Raw genomic sequence first — 16895 nt, 5'->3', positions numbered from 1 at the left:
CATTGCCATAGACATTTATTTTATTGTAGAAAAGTTACATTTTGTACATTCCACAAATGTAGTGGCGTCTATGAATTGTTTTGATATATGTCTGTTGAGCCATATCATGTGTAAATCTTATATGGATTCTAGTCCTCTCCTACCATGTGTTACTTTTCCTATCCCCTTCCTCCTGTGAGAACATAGTGGGTTTTTCCTCCTCCTGTACCTGGTGTCTAACATAACTGGCACATGGTAGATCTGCCATTGAAAGAGAACATTGACTGGGATCCTCTTGGTGTAGACAGGTGAGCCAAGGTGTCCTGCTTTGCTCTCATCTTCAGATTAGCTTCTCCTGGAATCCCTTTTTGTCTGCCTGTACCTAAAATTCAGAGAATTGCCTGCATTGGTCCAAGTTTGATTCTTTTTTTTTTTTTTTTTTTTTTTTTTGGGATTTTTATCCTAATATTTTATTTTTATTTATTTATTTATTTTTTCTGCTGTACAGCATAGGGACCATGTTACACATACGTGTGTACATACTTTTTCCTCCCATTGTTGTGTTGCGATGTAAGTGTCTAGACATAGTTCTCAATGCTACACAGCAGGATCTCATTGCTAATCCATTCCAAGAGCAATAGTTTGCATCCATTAACCCCAAGCTCTCGATCCCTCCCACTCCCTCCCTCCCTCTCCTCCCTCGGCAGCCTTAAGTCTGTTTTCCAAGTCTATGATTTTCTTTTCTGTGGAAACGTTCATTTGTGCTGTATATTAGATTCCAGCTATAGTGATATCATATGGTATTTGTCTTTCTCTTTCTGACTTACTTCACTCAGGATGAAAGTCTCTAGTTCCATCCATGTTGCTGCAAATGGCATGATTTGGTTCTTTTTTTGGCTGAGTACGATTCCATTGTGTGTATATACCACATCTTCCTAATCCAGTTGTGTGTCGATGGACATTTGGGTTGTTTCCATGTCTTGGCTATTGTGAATAGAGCTGCAATGAACAATGCAGGTGCATGTGTCTTTTTTAAGGAAAGTTTTGTCTGGATATATGCCCCAGAGTGGGATTGCTGGGTCAGATGGTAGTTCTATGTATAGATTTCTAAGGTACCTCCATACTGTTCTCCATCGTGGCTGTACCAGCTTCCATTCCCACCAACAGTGCAGGAGGGTTCCCTTTTCTCCACACCCCCTCCAGCATTTGTTATTTGTGAACTTATGAATGATGGCCATTCTGGCTGGTGTGAGGTGGTGTCTGATGGTAGTTTTGATTTGCATTTGTCTAATAATCAGGGATGTTGAGCATTTTTTCATGTGCTTGTTGGCCGTCTGTACCTCTTCCTTGGAAAAATGTCTCTTCAGGTCTTTTGCCCCTTTTTCCCTTGGGTAGTTGGTTTTTTTGCTGTTGTGTTGTATAAGTTGTTTGTATATTCTAGAGATTAAGCCGTTGTCCGTTGCATCATTTGAAACTATTTTCTCCCATTCTGTAAATTGTCTTTTTGTTTTCTTTTTGGTTTCCTTTGCTGTGTAAAAGCTTGTCAGTTTGATTAGGTCCCATTGGTTTATTTTTGCTCTTATTTCTGTTGCCTTGGGAGTGAGTTTGATTCTTTCTCTTCCATCCCACTTCATATTGTTTCCAGGATGTGACTGAGGATGATAGACCAAACATGAATAGAGCAGGGTTTTTTTTGTTTGTTTGTTTGTTTTTAAATTTGTTTGGCTTTTTGAGGGCCGCACCCGCAGCACATGGAGGTTCGCAGGCTAGGGGTCGAGTTGGAGCTGTAGCTGCTAGTCTGTGCCAAAGCCACAACAACTCTGCATCCGAGCTGCATCTGTGACCTACACCACAGCTCCTGGAAACGCTGGATTCTTAACCCACTGAGCTAGGCCAGGGATCGAATCCATGTGCTCATGGATCCTAGTGGGGTTTGTTACCACTGAGCCACAACAGGAGATCTGGATAGAACAGTTTGATCACTTACTGTGTTTTAGTAAATTAGAATGGCTGCCCATTTGCTGGGTCGGAGTGGGAAGTGTCGCTTAGGAGTTCAAGTTTGAAATGTGAAGGTAGTTGATGTTTCTCAGACGTCCAAGTGGAGATGTCAAGAAGGCAGCAAGATAGGAGTTTGGAGTTTAGGCAAGTAGTCCAGGCTCGAGATGTAAATCTGGGAGTTATTAGAATGTGAATGCTATCTGAAGATTGGATATTGGGTGAGGCACCCAGAAGTTACTGTGTCGAGAAAAGGTGTTTGTGTGCCCTGAGGTACTGGAATGTTTCAAGGCGGGGATGAAAAAGAAACAGAAAGGAGCCAGAGAAACATCAGCCAGGGTAGGGGGTTAGGAAGAAAAGAGTATTCTGAAAACCCAAGGAAAGAAAGTCTTTCACGAAGGAAAGCTGCTGACAGGTCAAGTAAGATGAGTAGAGTGCTGAGGAATTGATTACTGGATTTTGCAGCATCGTCAATACTGGTGAATTTAACAAGTACCCTTTTGGAGAGAAGTGTTGGAGCTGCTCTGGTCAGCTGCTTGTTTGGCTGACAAACGAGGGAACGTTCCATCCCTTAGATAAATTTTGGGAGCACCCCAGTCTGTTGGCTTTTTGGTTGTAAGTACATTTGGGAAAAACTAGGTATCGGAAACATATCCTGGTTATGGGAAATACGTTCCATAATTTGATTTCTTGTGAATAAACTACAAATGGAAGTATTTGGAAATGTTTTCCTCAAAAAATATATATACCTTTTTATAAAGCATAACATCGGATTTATCATCACTTAATATTAGTCTCTGATGCTGATTTATCATGGCTTAATAATAGTCTCTGATGTACATTCATAGTTTTTGAATATGAGCAGAATATGAATAAAATACAGATAATGTTTTACCAAGTTTAAGTGTTCTATTTGCTACTTCATGGGTTTAGCCATTATATATTTTTTAATTATATAAGCTATTAAATTAGGAAATGTGCTTGTATGTATAAATCCACCTAGAACTCTAGTATCGCATTTTAGAATTTAGAGATTCTTGAGTAATGACTACAAAAGAGCTTGCATAAATTCTATAGGTATATCCTTTTTAAAAAGCTTTTCATTTGCTTTAGAAGCATCTGATATGTATCCAGAGTGGGGTTGTTTTTGTTTTTATTTTTTTGCAGTTTATCACCATTATACAATTCAAAGCTTTTTCAGGTATTTCATTTTTGTTTCACTTTATCTGAAATAAAGCTTATTCTGAGCATACTTAACTGTTAACTCTGGTGACTATTATAATACATTTGGAGAGATTATGCACTTGTTACATTTTTTTTTGCTATTATCTAAATAACTTTTATTTTAGATGTGTTGTGTTACGAATTGATTAGGAAAGAACATTTCCAAAGTTTTCAAGTTGACCAGCTTAAAATGTAGCTCGTTTAGTCAAATTGAATGCAATCTAGCATGTATTTTACTCTCCCCACCTCCAGTTTGTTGTAATAACTAAAAATTGGAAGTACTGAATTATGGTATGTGAAAAATTGATTAATGAAACACTTTAGTTAACTGTCTTAATTAGTTTTCCAAGTAGTAACTTCCAGATCTTCATTTTAGTTTTCTTTGTCTTCTTGCCAAGAGTGATGGAAAACTGACACAAGTATGTGGGAGTCAGTTGTTTTCCCTTATGAGCTGTTAACATCCCTATATATTGAATCATAGTCTAGCATAGAGTAGTTACATATCACAGTTTGCAGCTTATAGTCTCCTCATTTTGGAATTTTATTGCCTTTGCTGACTTTCAGTGGGTGTTAAATCATGTTATGACTTTGGACAGTTTTGTGAAAATTATAATGTTTTGGTAAATAAAGCAGGAGTAATGGGCTTATGAACCTAGCTGTCACTTACTTTAAAGTATTATTCTAAAATGTTCTAGAAAACGACAAGACTAAGAAAAGACCATTTTAATTCTTTTGACTTTTTCATGGTTGTTAGCTTTTAATTCCATAAAGAGTATCTGAATATGTTTCTAATGTAAAAATATAAAACTTTTCCGCACTTTCTCCCATTCTTTTTGTCTCCGCATAAATAATTATTGCTAATATGTTAATTTAATATTTATATTTTTAGACCTTTTCTTGGTTTTTACTTGAATATATATTTGTATACTTACATTTATCTATAATGTACAAATATATTTATATGTATATGAAAAGAACCACATAAATAAGTTTTTATATTTAAAAAAAATTTTTTAAATGGCCGCACCTGCGGCATATGGAAGTTTCTGTGTCAGGGATTGAATCTGAGCTGCAGCTGTGACCTACGCTGGATCCTTTAACCCACTGCACCAGGCCAGGGATCACACCTTCACTTCTGCAGTGACCCTAGCCACTGCAGTCAGATTCTTAACCCTCTGTGCCAAGCGGGAACTCCTTTATTTTTTAATTTTGGAAATATATAGTTTTCTAGGAATTGATCCATTTCATGTAATTTTCAAATGCATTGGTTGAAAGTCATCTATGTTCTTTTATCTGTTTAATGTCAGAAGACCAATAAAATGATGTCTCTTTTCATTCCTGACATTGGAATACACGCTGACATTGATAATTTGTATCCTCTGCTGTCCCCCTCCCCCATCAGTCTCTCCAGAGGCTTTTCTGTTTTATTATACATTAAAAAATCTGTTTGGGCTTTGTTAATCCTCTCTATTGTTTTTGTTTATTAATCCCTATTCTATTTTTAATTAATTCCTTTTTTTATTCAAGTTTAATTTGCTGTGTTATTTTAGCTTATTTATTTAATGGATGTAGAGATGATTTACAAAGTTGTGTTAGTTTCTGGTATACAGCAAAGCAATTCAGTAGTAATATGTATCTTTTACAAACTACTTATGGTTACCAAAGGAGACAGGGGGGAGAGGAGGCATAAAGTTGGAGTTTGGGGTTAAGTGATACAAACTGCTGCTTTGTTTTAAACTCATTCAGATAGATGTTTATTTCATGTGTTTTCTGCCAGTTAGACATATATTAGACCTTCACTGTATCCTTTATGTTTGTATTTTCCATTTGTATGTTTTTCCTTGCCTCTCCACAGATACTTTCTTGTCACTCATCTACCTGTTTGCTAATTTTCTTGTAAGCTCCGCCTGTTTTGTTATACACATTGTGCTTCTTTAAATTTCAAGATAGTTTTGGTTCCTTTAAAAATCTGTTGTGTCCCTTTTCGTAGTTTGCAGTTTCCTGCTAGGCTTCATGTCTTTGAGAGTCAGTGTTGGACGATTATGGATCTCAATTTTGTATACATCTTTTTTTTCAGTTGTTTTTTTCTATTTTTCTATTTTTTTCTTTTTACTTTATCTTGTTTTCTTGGTTATTCTTTGGCTGTAGCTTTGTATTTGAAAATTATTTCTGGAAATAATTTGGGGTTTTGTTTTCTCCAATGTCGATTTTTATCACTGCAGTTTAAAAAATGATTTTCTAGTATTATTTTCTATAGATATACCATAGTATATATGATTATTCCTATGGGCTAGGTGAGATATCCAGAGCTTTGCCTGGGATCTTGTTAAAATGCAGGTCTGGGTGTAACCAGGAATTGTTTTTTTTGTTTTTTTTTTTTCTTTTCTTTTTTTTCTTAGGGCCGCACTTGTGGCATATGGAAGTTCCCGGGCTAGGGGTTGAATTGGAGCCAAAGCTGGTGGCCTAAGCCACAGCCACGGTAACATGGGATCTGAGCCACATCTGCAACTTACACCACAGCTCATGGCAGTGCTGGATTATTAACCCACTGAGTGAGTCCAGGGATTGAACCTGCATCCTCATGGATAACAGCAGTCATTACTGAGCCACAATGGGAACTCCTGGATTGTGCATTTTTAACAAGCTTCCAGGTGATGCTAATTCTGCTGGTCCATAACTGCATTTTGAAGAGCAAGGATATAGAGCCCGAGAGTAATGAAAAGAGGCAGTAATGATGTATTTTTTTGCTCCAGGTAAAAAAGTAAACTACTTTTTATCAGAAACAGAAGTAACTACATTTGCCCTGTTGAGCAGCATTTGAAGTACCAAGAGCCTTGTTACATCTGAAGTAGCGGTTGACAGTGGAAATCATTACTCAGCCATTACATTTTTAAAAATTTATTGTTATTGCTATACAGCATGGGGACCAAGTTACACATACGTGTATGCATACTTTTTCCTCCCATTGTTGTGTTGCAATGTAAGTGTCTAGGCATAGTTCTCAATGCTACACAGCAGGAGTCATTACATTTACCATAATCTTCCAGACAAGGCTGTGAAGTGAGAGTGTATGGGGATTTAACCTCACCAGCATCCCCTCTCTGCATGTCCCCCACAGAGGCTTTTTTTGATTTGGAATTTTGGTAGGAAGAGGATGCTCTGGTGTTGACTCTTCCTACTTTAATAACCCATATAGGCAGGTACTGGGGACAGTCTGGGTTGGGGGTTCCCAGGGAAAACTCAGGTCAGAACTCTGGCTGGTGCCTGGCTTCTGGTTCCCAAGGTTCCCCCAGTTGGACCCACTAAACTGTGGTGCTGCTCTAGGCTTCTAAGAATTAGCAGAGCACAGAGCCAGTGTGCTCTTAAGAGTTCTGTAGGAGTCTCAGCATTTCCTTTTCCTAGATACATGGTTGCAGGTCCTTTAGGAAGGATGGCTTACAGTTCTGAGTCCCTTCTCGAGGCCTCTCGGTCTGGGCTGTGAGAACTGATGATGAGTAATAATGGGTACGAGAGAGCCTGGCTCCAGACCACCTGTGCTTGAATTGTGGCTGTACTGGGCAAGTAACAGCAACTCCTTGACCCAGTAAGAGTTCTGATGTCATAAAGCTGGTAGGAGATTTGAATAATATTTTGAAGGTGCTTAGGACAGTGGCCACATGTAATAAGCAAACTCTCTCATATTTTGCTAGATGCATAGGTAGTATATAGAAGGATAAGAAGGAAGGTGGGGAGTTCCTGCTGTGACACAGTGGGTTAAGAATCTGACTGCAGTGTGGCTCAGGTTGCTGCAGAGGTGTAGGTTTGATCCCCAGCCTGGTGTAGTGGATTAAAGGGGTCAGCATGGCTGCACCTGTGGCTTAGGTAGCAGCTGCAGCTCAGATTCAACCCCTGGCCTGGGAATTTACATATGCCATGGGTGCAGCTATTAAGAAAAAAAAATAAGGCGCAGGCGGCTAAGTGGTAGGCTTAGAAAAGTCAAGCAGCTTTTCTCAGAATGCACAGTGGTCACTCTTCTGACTCCTGGGAAAGGTAGCTCCCATTTACAGGGCTCCCTCCGTCCCCTCCCCCCTAAGGTGAATGTGTCTGTTTGTGTCCAGGCCTGCTCCTTTCTCAGCGGCCCTGGCCAGGCCTCCAGAGAGCTGAGGCATGGCAAGCATGCAGGCTTTGGGGAGGAGTGGTTGATTTTATTTTTCTTTTTGGTGCTTGCTTTGAAACTCGATGATGGCCGTGGGAGAGAATACATTAACCTGAAGGTAAAGTTTGAGCTGAAATAGGGATAATTTGGAATTTATTATTACTTCCTGTTAAACTTCGATTTTATTTCTGTTCTCCTCAAATGATTTCAGTAAAGTCAGACTTCTGATATTACTAGATGGGCATTTCTCTTGAAAGATGTGATTTCTCTGTTTTCTATAAGAACACTACTTTGCAGCAAAATCAAATTTAAAACTCCATGACTCACACGAGCATTTTCCCTTAGTATTCGCATTGTTGCTGTTTTTCTAGAAACATCTGAAAACCCACATCGTGCATTGTATTTATCTCAGAGCTGAAAGGAGCCCCTCACTTGTTTTCCCCCACCTTCTCGGCCTTCTGACTCCAGTTATGTTTGCAGAGGGTGTCCTGCAGACTCTGGAGGAGACTGGACCTTCCCTTGCAGATCATTTATTTTTCTCCTAAAATAGCGAAACTTTAATTGTTTGCTTTTATTATATTTTTAGGAGCATTCAAAGGATTATTATCTTCTTTGTCATACCTGGCTCATTTCCTGGTACTGAACTCAAAATAGTATCTGATCCTGTTGGTTGCGTAACACGTTGAGTCATAATTTCTTCCTAATGCTGTTGGGAATAGCCATTGCTCCTGGCGGTTTCTGTTCATTCAGTCACACTCTGATGTACCTGCCATTTTGATAGTTCTCAGTTCTCTGAAACTGATACTCTGCTTTTCTAAAGGAGTGCTTTATTGAGTTTCCTCTAAGATTATTAAATGCTCTCAGGTAGAAGAAATACCATATGTAAAAACAAGCACATTAGATAACTATGAAACTAGCATGTACTTTGAGATGACTCATATTTTCTTGAAAAAAACTTACTAAGAAAAACATCTTTTAGGGAAAATTAGGACGAGTTTGATAAATTCTTTCATGTATGAATAAAACTCAGAGCACTTCAACAGATATGAATAGATCTCTGAGGAATTTCATGTTATCGGAATACCTATGGAAGAGAGAGAAGAGATTTCTAGGGATGATATCTTTTTATTTTATTTTTATTTATTCATTTTTACTTTATGTATTTATTTTAAATTGATATATAATTGACATAACCTGTGTAAATTTAAGTTGTATGTATTGATTTGTTTACATATCATAATATAACTAGCACTGTAGCATTAGCAAATACCTCCATCATGTCACACACTTATTATTTCTTTTTTGTGGTAAGATGGTACCTTTTTAATGTCTACATTCTATATATATATATTAAGGATGGCCACCTAACTTTACATTTCCAAAGTCAGAAATAAAATTAATAGAAATGATTCTCCTTCATAGGATAGTTAACCAGTTTTTGAACCAGAGATAGAAAATGAAATCTGTATATTATAATTTATAAAAGTCTCATTAAAATAATAATCTGTTTCTGGACTGAGAGAAGTCTGGTTTTGATTTTTAAGATCAGCTAAGCCATACGGGTTCTCAAAGCCTTCTGAGAGTCTCTTCCATCTGAAGTGTGTGGTATTTGATAGGGCTGCTGTTCATCATACTCATCACCAAATAATAAAACTACTAGTGGGTTGATGCCCTAGCAACTGCTTGGACAGCTTCTGTCCTTTTTCGAGTAGATGTATTTTTTTCCCTTTTTTTAATTTTTGGGCTGCACCCACAGCATATGGAGGTTCCCAGGCTAGGGGTCCAATCAGAGCTATAGCTGCCAGCCTATGCCACAGCCATAGCAACGCCAGATCTAAGCCGTGCCTGTGATCTTCACCACAGCTCACGGCAACGTTGGGTCCTTAACCCGCTGAGCGAGACCAGGGATCAAACCTGTGTCCTCATGGATGCTAGTCAGATTCGTTTCCACTGAGCCACGGCAGGAACTCCCATATTACTTTTTTGAATGAGGCTCTATCATTCTAAGCACCAGGGGCAACCCATGAAAAGATCATGAGTTTTGCATTATCCCTGAGTCATTTCAATTTGAAATTTGCATGAACCAGAACAGCCTGAAAGAGACTTTGGGCTCTGTGATTGAGAAGCCAGAACTGTGCTTTTGTTAATTCAACAGAAAATATTTATGAATATATTTCAATAATATGGTAAGATTTAGAGATATTACTGCACATTTATGTGATGAAACACTGTATGATTATCACATTTTATAGACAAATGATGCATGAAATGCTTAGTTTTTTTAAAATTCTGTAGACAATATTCTATTTAAAAATGTATTCACAGAAGTATATCTAAAATAAATTACATAGTAAGGTAACACTCTGACTGAAGAAGCATGAAATCTTTCTGTTTCAGCTAATCTTCCAGTGCCAACCATTGCAGCAATAGATGGACTCGCTTTAGGTGGTGGACTTGAACTGGCTTTAGCATGTGATATAAGAGTAGCAGGTGAGAATTAATCCTATTAAAAAGGTAACTTTTTAAAAATGAAGATTGTGCTTATTCTTCGGATAATTCCAAATACTTTTTTCCCCCTCCTGTTCAATAAAACATGTAGAAACAGTCACCTATTGGGCTTAATGAAGTATTTAAAATTTCCGGTTAAGAAAACAGTCTTTTATAGGGTCTTGTTCGGTCATAGCAGGAGGAGAGAAGAATAGCATCAGACAGAACTGAATTTGGGTCTTAGGTCCTACCCTTTTTAGATCAGTTTTCTCCTCTCAAATGGGGGAACTGACAGCTGCTGTTAGAAGATTAAATGCGTTAATCTGTGGCATGTGCCTAGTCTAAGTCCATAACTGTTGTTAGCTACAGTAATAATAATCTCTTTGTGGTTCACGTTCTTCCTATAAGTTTTCTGAGGATTGGTTGAGGTGATGATGGAAATAATACTGAAGACAGTGCTAACCACGTGCGAAGTACTGACCAGGTGCTCAGCGCTTTTCTAAGAACTTGACACGCAGTAATTCGTGTAGTCTACCCAACAGCCCTGTGAGATAGGTGCACATTGTGGTGCTTGGGGAAACAAGGGCAGAGAGAGGAAGAACCAGGCCCCACATCAGTGACTGAGCTGAGATTTGAACCCAGCAGTCTGGCATCACAGCACTCGCTGTTCTTGTCCCGTCAGAGCTCTGCGTATTGCCACTGCTGTCCTCGACACTATCTTCTGAATGGTCGCTGTTCTGTTTGCATCTTTGTCCCTCATCAGAGTGACATGCAGGGGCTCTGGGACCAAAGATTGGGTGAGGCAGGCAGCACATACTTGTCACTAATCTTTCCCTGGTTCCCGCTGTCACTTCTATCACAGCTGCCTGTTAAAATCAATATAATTATGTTTTTTGCCTAGTTCATGGCCATGGTTCTTGGGGTATGTAGTTGCTAGTCCATGTGTCCTTTTCCTCCCTTTTCACTTTGTTTGAGACCTCGTTTTAGATCTCTTTAGTGTTCTTGACTGAGATCATTGGGTTTTAAATTGAAAAACCAAGTTCTGTGTAATCCATTTCTGAAAGGATCCAAGTTCTGGGAATTAGGGTATGGGAGCTAGGCCAAGTACATTTGGGTATGCAAATAAAGAACTAATTAAGATGTTTTCAAGTAGCCGTGAAAACAAACATGGAAAGAGGAATCCTGTCCAGCTGTCAGAACTGTAAAACCATTTGTCAGAAGTAACTAGAGATTTGGTCTTGAAGAGTTGCCATATCTGATATGATATATTAAGCTGTTTGATCTGTAGGGCTGTTCAGGCAGCTAAAGAATTCGTACTTGTCAGATACAACCTCCCTCTCACCCTGAATAATTAATGAGATCTAAGCCTTCAGAAATGACTTGGCAGTATCAGGTCAAATTACAACCCTGGTCTTTCTGCATCAAAAATTAATTCGCCGCCAAGCAATTTTTAACAGAAAATGTTGTGTGAATCTCTTAATATGTATCATTTAGAGTGTTTATTTTCACAACTAAATGCCTTCTGAAGTTATTTTTTTCTAAAAAAAAGATTTGTGACACAAATTTAATTAGTAAACAGAATATTTGCAGCTTATTTTACTAACTTTTCAAGTCATGGTATTTGAATTTGATGATGTGAATGCTAGTTAATTTTCTTCTTTGTTTTGTAGCTTCCTCCGCCAAAATGGGCCTGGTTGAAACAAAGTTGGCAATTATTCCTGGTGGAGGTATGAATTGTTCATGCCCATCTTGATTTTTGTTCCTCAAGATAGAGCATAAGGCAAAAAGGTGTTAGCTGAAAAGGCAACATTTGAGGTAAAGAGACTAATGCTGTATTGTTTGCTTCTGTAGCAAAGTCCTTATTCAAAATGCATTCTTTTAGCTTCTGCACATGTGAAGATCGCAGGTATTGCCTGTTGCTCTCTTTTTGTGCTATGTCCTGGGCTTTTCTGTATGGTTTCTTAACTAAATTATTGTACCAGTCACATTACTCTTCAAGAATTGCACTTATATTTTTACACTTTTGTGTGGATGTGTGCACCCTCAGAGAGCTTTATGTACACACTTAGACCCCAGTCGAGGAAGGGCAGTGCTTCCCTGGCTTCGCGCCAGCTTACTTGTGTTTCTGTGCAGCTGGACAAAAGTTGGTGTTAGTGGGTAGTCTGAATTTGGATACTTCTGTACAAGTGATACTTCTGTCACTATGAGAAAGATAGATGAGGAGTTCCCATCGTGGCTCAGTGGGTAGCGAACCTGACTAGCAACCATGAGGATGCGGGTTCAGTCCCTGGCCTCGCTCAGTGGGTTAAGGATTCAGCATTGCTGTGAGCTGTGGTGTAGTTTGCAGACGTGGCTCAGGTCTGGCATTGCTGTGGCTGTGGTGTAGGCTGGCAGCTGCATCTTTGAGTGGACCCCTAGCCTGGGAACCTCCATAGGCCGCAGGTATGGCCCTAAAAAAACAAAACAAAAAAGATAGGTGAGCTGTGTCTTGTGGAAGACTCAGTTAAGAAAGCCCTTTTCTTAATGGAGTTCCCATTGTGGCGCAGTGGTTAACGAATCCGACTAAGAACCATGAGGATGCGGGTTCGGTCCCTGGCCTTGCTCAGTGGGTTAAAGGATCTGGCGTTGCCTTGAGCTGTGGTGTAGGTTGCAGACGCGGCTTGGATCCCGCGTTGCTGTGGCTCTGGCATAGGCTGGTGGCTACAGCTCTGATTGGACCCCTAGTCTGGGAACCTCCATATGCCGCAGGAGCGGCCCAAGAAATGGCAAAAAGACAAAAAAAAAAAAAGAAAAAGAAAAAAAAGAAAGCCCTTTTCTAATATTGATAGTGAAATCTTGCATCACCCTATAAATCTGAAATTTTGTCTTTTGTCTAATGCAAGGAATTTGGAAACATTCACATTCTGTGAAGTTGTTTTTTGAAAAAGTAGATTTCATTTGAGAATGAACACATTAATAACTTAGGGTGTGAATGAAATAACGGTAATAATTTAAAAATTAAAGGTAGTGTTTGAATGCTTTGGGCATGTCGTACCTGAATAAGTTAAAATTATATGTTTGGCCTTATCATTATAGGAATATTTATCCTGATTAGATATATAGGTAGAAATTATAATTCAGTGAAATTGAAGACTACTCAGATCAATATATAGGATTCACTAAGTTTCCTACTTTGGGAATTCGTAGAAATACTGTTCTTTTAGGTAAAAGCATTTAATATCTACCTGTTCGACTTTAGCAAGCTTTTTTTAATACAGTGACTCATGAAAACACCGAGAAGATTTATAAGAAAATAGAGCCTTTTGAAAAGAATTACCAGATAGAAACAGGTAAAATAAAACAAGGTTTATAAATAGGATAATATGATGTGCTTATGAAATGCTTCTAAAGAAGTAAGCATTACTTGATGATTGGGATTTAACTAATCCTAGAAAGATGGTGACTGTAGTTGAATGGTGGGCCCTCCCAAGAGATATTTCAACCTAGAACCTATGAATGTGACCTTATTTGGAAAAAGGGTCTTGGCAGATCATCTTGAGATGAGATCGTCCTGGATTATCTTAATGAACTTGGAATTCAATGACAATATTCAATTTGATTATTTACCATGTTCCTGAATATGGAATGTTTTGTATTGAAACCACTGGAAGATAGAACTGTTGCGTGAGAATAGGTTGGGTTTGATTAAATGCAAAAAGCTTAACTGATGACACCACAGAAATGAGGGCAGCAGCTGTAACTCCTTTCATCTTCCCTTGGGAGCTGCCCGTGTCATATGAGGTCTTGAAATTAGCGGTTTCTTCCCAGTGTACTTAAGCTCCTGAGTGTCCTCAGTGGTTGTGGGTCCACTAATCACAACCCACTTTTTGTATATTTGATTGAAATTGGATTCTCATAAATACAGTTATTTTTAAAACTTTTATTAACAAGTTTATTTGTTATAAAATTCAGTATGCTTTAACATTTTGCTACTTATTTATAAAGGAGAGTTTTCTTTTTCTTTTCTTCCTAAATGAGTCTGAAGGAATATATGTCAGTTGCTCCCTTAATATAATGAAGTTTTCAAGTTCATAGCATGTGTAATTATTTAGTGTTGTATTTTTTTTGAAAATGAGTCTAATTTTGTATATGGCCACATACCCACAATTAGGTAAAAAAGATGCATGTGGAATTTTTGGTTCACTTTTACATTAGTATTAATGGCTATTAAAGTACCTAAGTAAAGCCTATTTTTGTTTTTTGTTTGTAAAATAGTAGAATAGTTTAAGTAAGTTTTTTTTTTTTTAATCTATTATCTAAAGGAGCTATTGCTGAAATTTCTATGGAGAAAATCCTCTTCTGTCCTTTGCATAGATTTTTTTTAATCCGCAGGTATTTTCTCTACCTTCATTCATTTCTCTCTTTCCCTTTCTTAAAGGTGTCCTCATATGAAGATACTACTTTTTAAGCTGGTTTTAAATTGACAGATTTGCTCTGTCTAAAATGATCTCTGAGACGTCTTCTCTTTTTCTGACTATAAACATTTCTGCTACCTGTTACAAAGAGCTTTCTGTAATAGAAACAAACAGTAGACCACACTCAACTTTTTTCCTCCCTTCTTGGTGGCGCTTAACTTGCTTCCTCTTGTAGGTGCCCACTGAGCAGCCAGGTGCTCGTGGACCTCATCATTGAGCCTTTTTTCACTGTGTCCGGTCTCAGCCCTTCTTCTGTTTCAGACAGAGGTGGCTGTGGACAGCCAGAAATGAGTAGAAAATGAGTGAGGGGAATTCAAATACAGATGGGGAGCGTATTGTGGAAAAAGTTAATGCTTTTCTTTCCTTTTTAGTATTATGAATGAAATAATATGTGGTAAAATGTATGAATTGGCATCCAGTCTAGAAGATACATGTCTTATAAGTCTGACCGATAATGATCTTCTAAGTTCCTACAGGCTCCTGGTTCCATACTGGACAGCATTTGAAAGTTAATCCCAATGAATCTGTGCCTCCCCATTGCCCATTGAGGTTTACAGCCCCAAAAGAGCTAACCTGATGCTCTTAGTTGTCACGTAATTATCACGTCTGCGCTTTTGGGATACCAGTTTACTGGGAAACAGTTGCTCAAAACCCAAAACCTGGCATTTAGTTTTCTTTCTCTTTTTGTGCTTTTTAAAAAAAATTTTTATTTTTTTACTTGAACTTAAGCCTGAATAACAATGTGATTATTTTAAAGGTATATTTTGTAAATTTTCTTAAAACCAATTAAATTATAAAATGACTGTTTTGAAGAAATAGTAATATTCCTAGTGAGTGTGAATAATAATGGACCATTAATATAACGCAATTTTTGGATTAGTGTTGCAAATTTCAGTATTTACTTGACCTGAAAATGCTTAATTAATGAAAAGAAGGGTATGAAAGGTGGAAACACTCCAAAGTGAAATTCTTTAAATTGTGTTATATCAAATATAATTTAAATTGGAATTGACTGTCATATACTTAAACCAGTACTCTTATTTGATTATAGACAGACATTATAAAGTACAAAATACAGTGTTAATGATTTAACTCACTAGCCTATTTAAAAATAATTAATATTATTATCCTAAGATCTTCCTACAACATTCTGAATTATTTGGGGGATTTTTATACACCAAAGCGCCCTACCCTGTTCTCTAGTATTTTTACCTTTAAGAAAGCAGCTAAACTTCCTATCTTCTTCCCTCTTGGGAGAATGCTCCAGTTTAGATACTAAAATTTTTTTGGAAATAGCTCCCCAAACAGTTGTCACCCTTTAACATATTTATAAGAACTGAATAAAACAAATTCAGAGAATTAGGATGCTTTTATCTGACAATTTAGGAAACTACAAGTTTGAACAGAGAATGGTGGCAGTCTCATTCCTGACCTCTGTTTCTTGTATCTACTACTTAAGGATTTGGGGTATGTGTCAAGAAACCTTATTTTAACAAAGATAACAGTTAAGGCTTGGGCATACATCACTGTGGACAAGATGTCTAGTATTTCCACCGGTCTTTGGCTCTCTTTTAGTCCCCTGCTTTTTATTGTGGAGTATTCAGACTTCAGGAAATGTGAAAGGCAGTAAAATAAGCCTCTTTATACCCTCTGCCAAGATCTGCCCCTCCCCGTGCCCCTCTCCTTCCACTCTGTGTCTCCCTCTCTCATATGCACATCCACTTTTTCTTGCTGAGCCATTTCAAAAGAACAAGGTGAACCTTTAAATAGCTTAGCATGCTTTTCAGGAGAAAAACAAAGGACTCTTATATAACAACACTATTATAACACCTGACAATATTAACATTAGTATTAATATTCTGATTACCCCAGGTTCAAAGTGTTGTTTGTAGTTGTTTTTTGGTTTGTTTGTTTATTTTGTTTTGCCAATTCAGGATTCAGTTAAATGTCACCCATTGCATTTGCTTATCTGTAGTATTTTTTTTAATCTAGGTAGGTTCTCCATCTCTTTCTCTCTTTAAATAAAACTAATCTTTTAAAAAATAATTCAGGCAGATTATCTTATTGAGATTTGCACATTCCGGATTTGACTGAAATATTTCCTCATGTTTAGGTTTAGGTTAAAAAAATTATCCAAAAGTACAAAATGGGCCACATGCCCTATATTTCATTTTCATTTCATTGGGTGACACTTAATGTTAGGTTGTCCTACTTTGGGTGATAACTTTGATTACTTGGTTAAGGTGGGGACTAAACTGTGGGTGTACTTTTAGTATTCTCTTGGAAAGTTTTCAGGAAAAGAATCTTTAATAATAATTATTGCTATTGACTCTTACCCGAATTAAAACAGAAAGAAAGAAGATGAGTTTTTGTTTTATTTTCTATTAGAAAAAAAGAAAGGAAGGAAGGAGGGGGCGGGGGGGAGGGAGAAAGAAATAAGAGCGCTCAGGTTTCGAGGGGCCAGAACAAGAGTCCCCTTTCTGTCTGTTTCTCCTCCACAGGGTGAGGGTTTGGGACGTCGCTGCCTGTCTCGCTGTGGGCTGGCTTTAGCAATCAGGCCGTCTCTTGGCATGGCGTCCAGGAACTCTATTTTAAGGTGTGTCTATGAAGTAATGACAGAT

General features: G+C 37.9%; 1 protein-coding gene across 21 annotated transcripts in view; it reads left to right on the top strand.

Annotated features, from left to right (window-relative positions):
- The window catches only part of AUH (AU RNA binding methylglutaconyl-CoA hydratase), a 147854-nt gene that overhangs the window by 50656 nt on the left and 80303 nt on the right, over positions 1-16895 (top strand). For 17 of the 21 annotated variants that reach the window (XR_014826398.1, XR_014826402.1, XR_014826394.1 and 14 more), the window contains 2 exons: positions 9731-9823; positions 11491-11547. The exons of 1 other annotated variant lie outside the window; for it this stretch is intronic. Coding sequence is in view for 4 of the 20 variants with exons in the window: in XM_084994539.1 (XP_084850665.1) it covers positions 9731-9823; positions 11491-11547 (150 nt within the window). In the remaining 16 variants the exon portion in view is untranslated. Of the gene's footprint in view, positions 1-9730; positions 9824-11490; positions 11636-16895 lie in introns of all 21 variants that reach the window. 3 more of the 21 variants (XR_014826399.1, XR_014826400.1, XR_014826401.1) reach the window with 1 other exon arrangement.

The sequence above is a fragment of the Sus scrofa genome, chromosome 14 (genome assembly GCF_054392235.1).
Source record: "Sus scrofa isolate SSC_HxYL_T2T_F1_AM1 chromosome 14, Sscrofa_HxYL_maternal_Yorkshire_Landrace_v2.0, whole genome shotgun sequence".
NCBI classification, from domain to species: Eukaryota; Metazoa; Chordata; class Mammalia; order Artiodactyla; family Suidae; genus Sus; species Sus scrofa.
The sequence above is the reverse complement of the archived record's forward strand: the minus strand, read 5'-3'. Positions and strand labels throughout refer to the sequence as shown.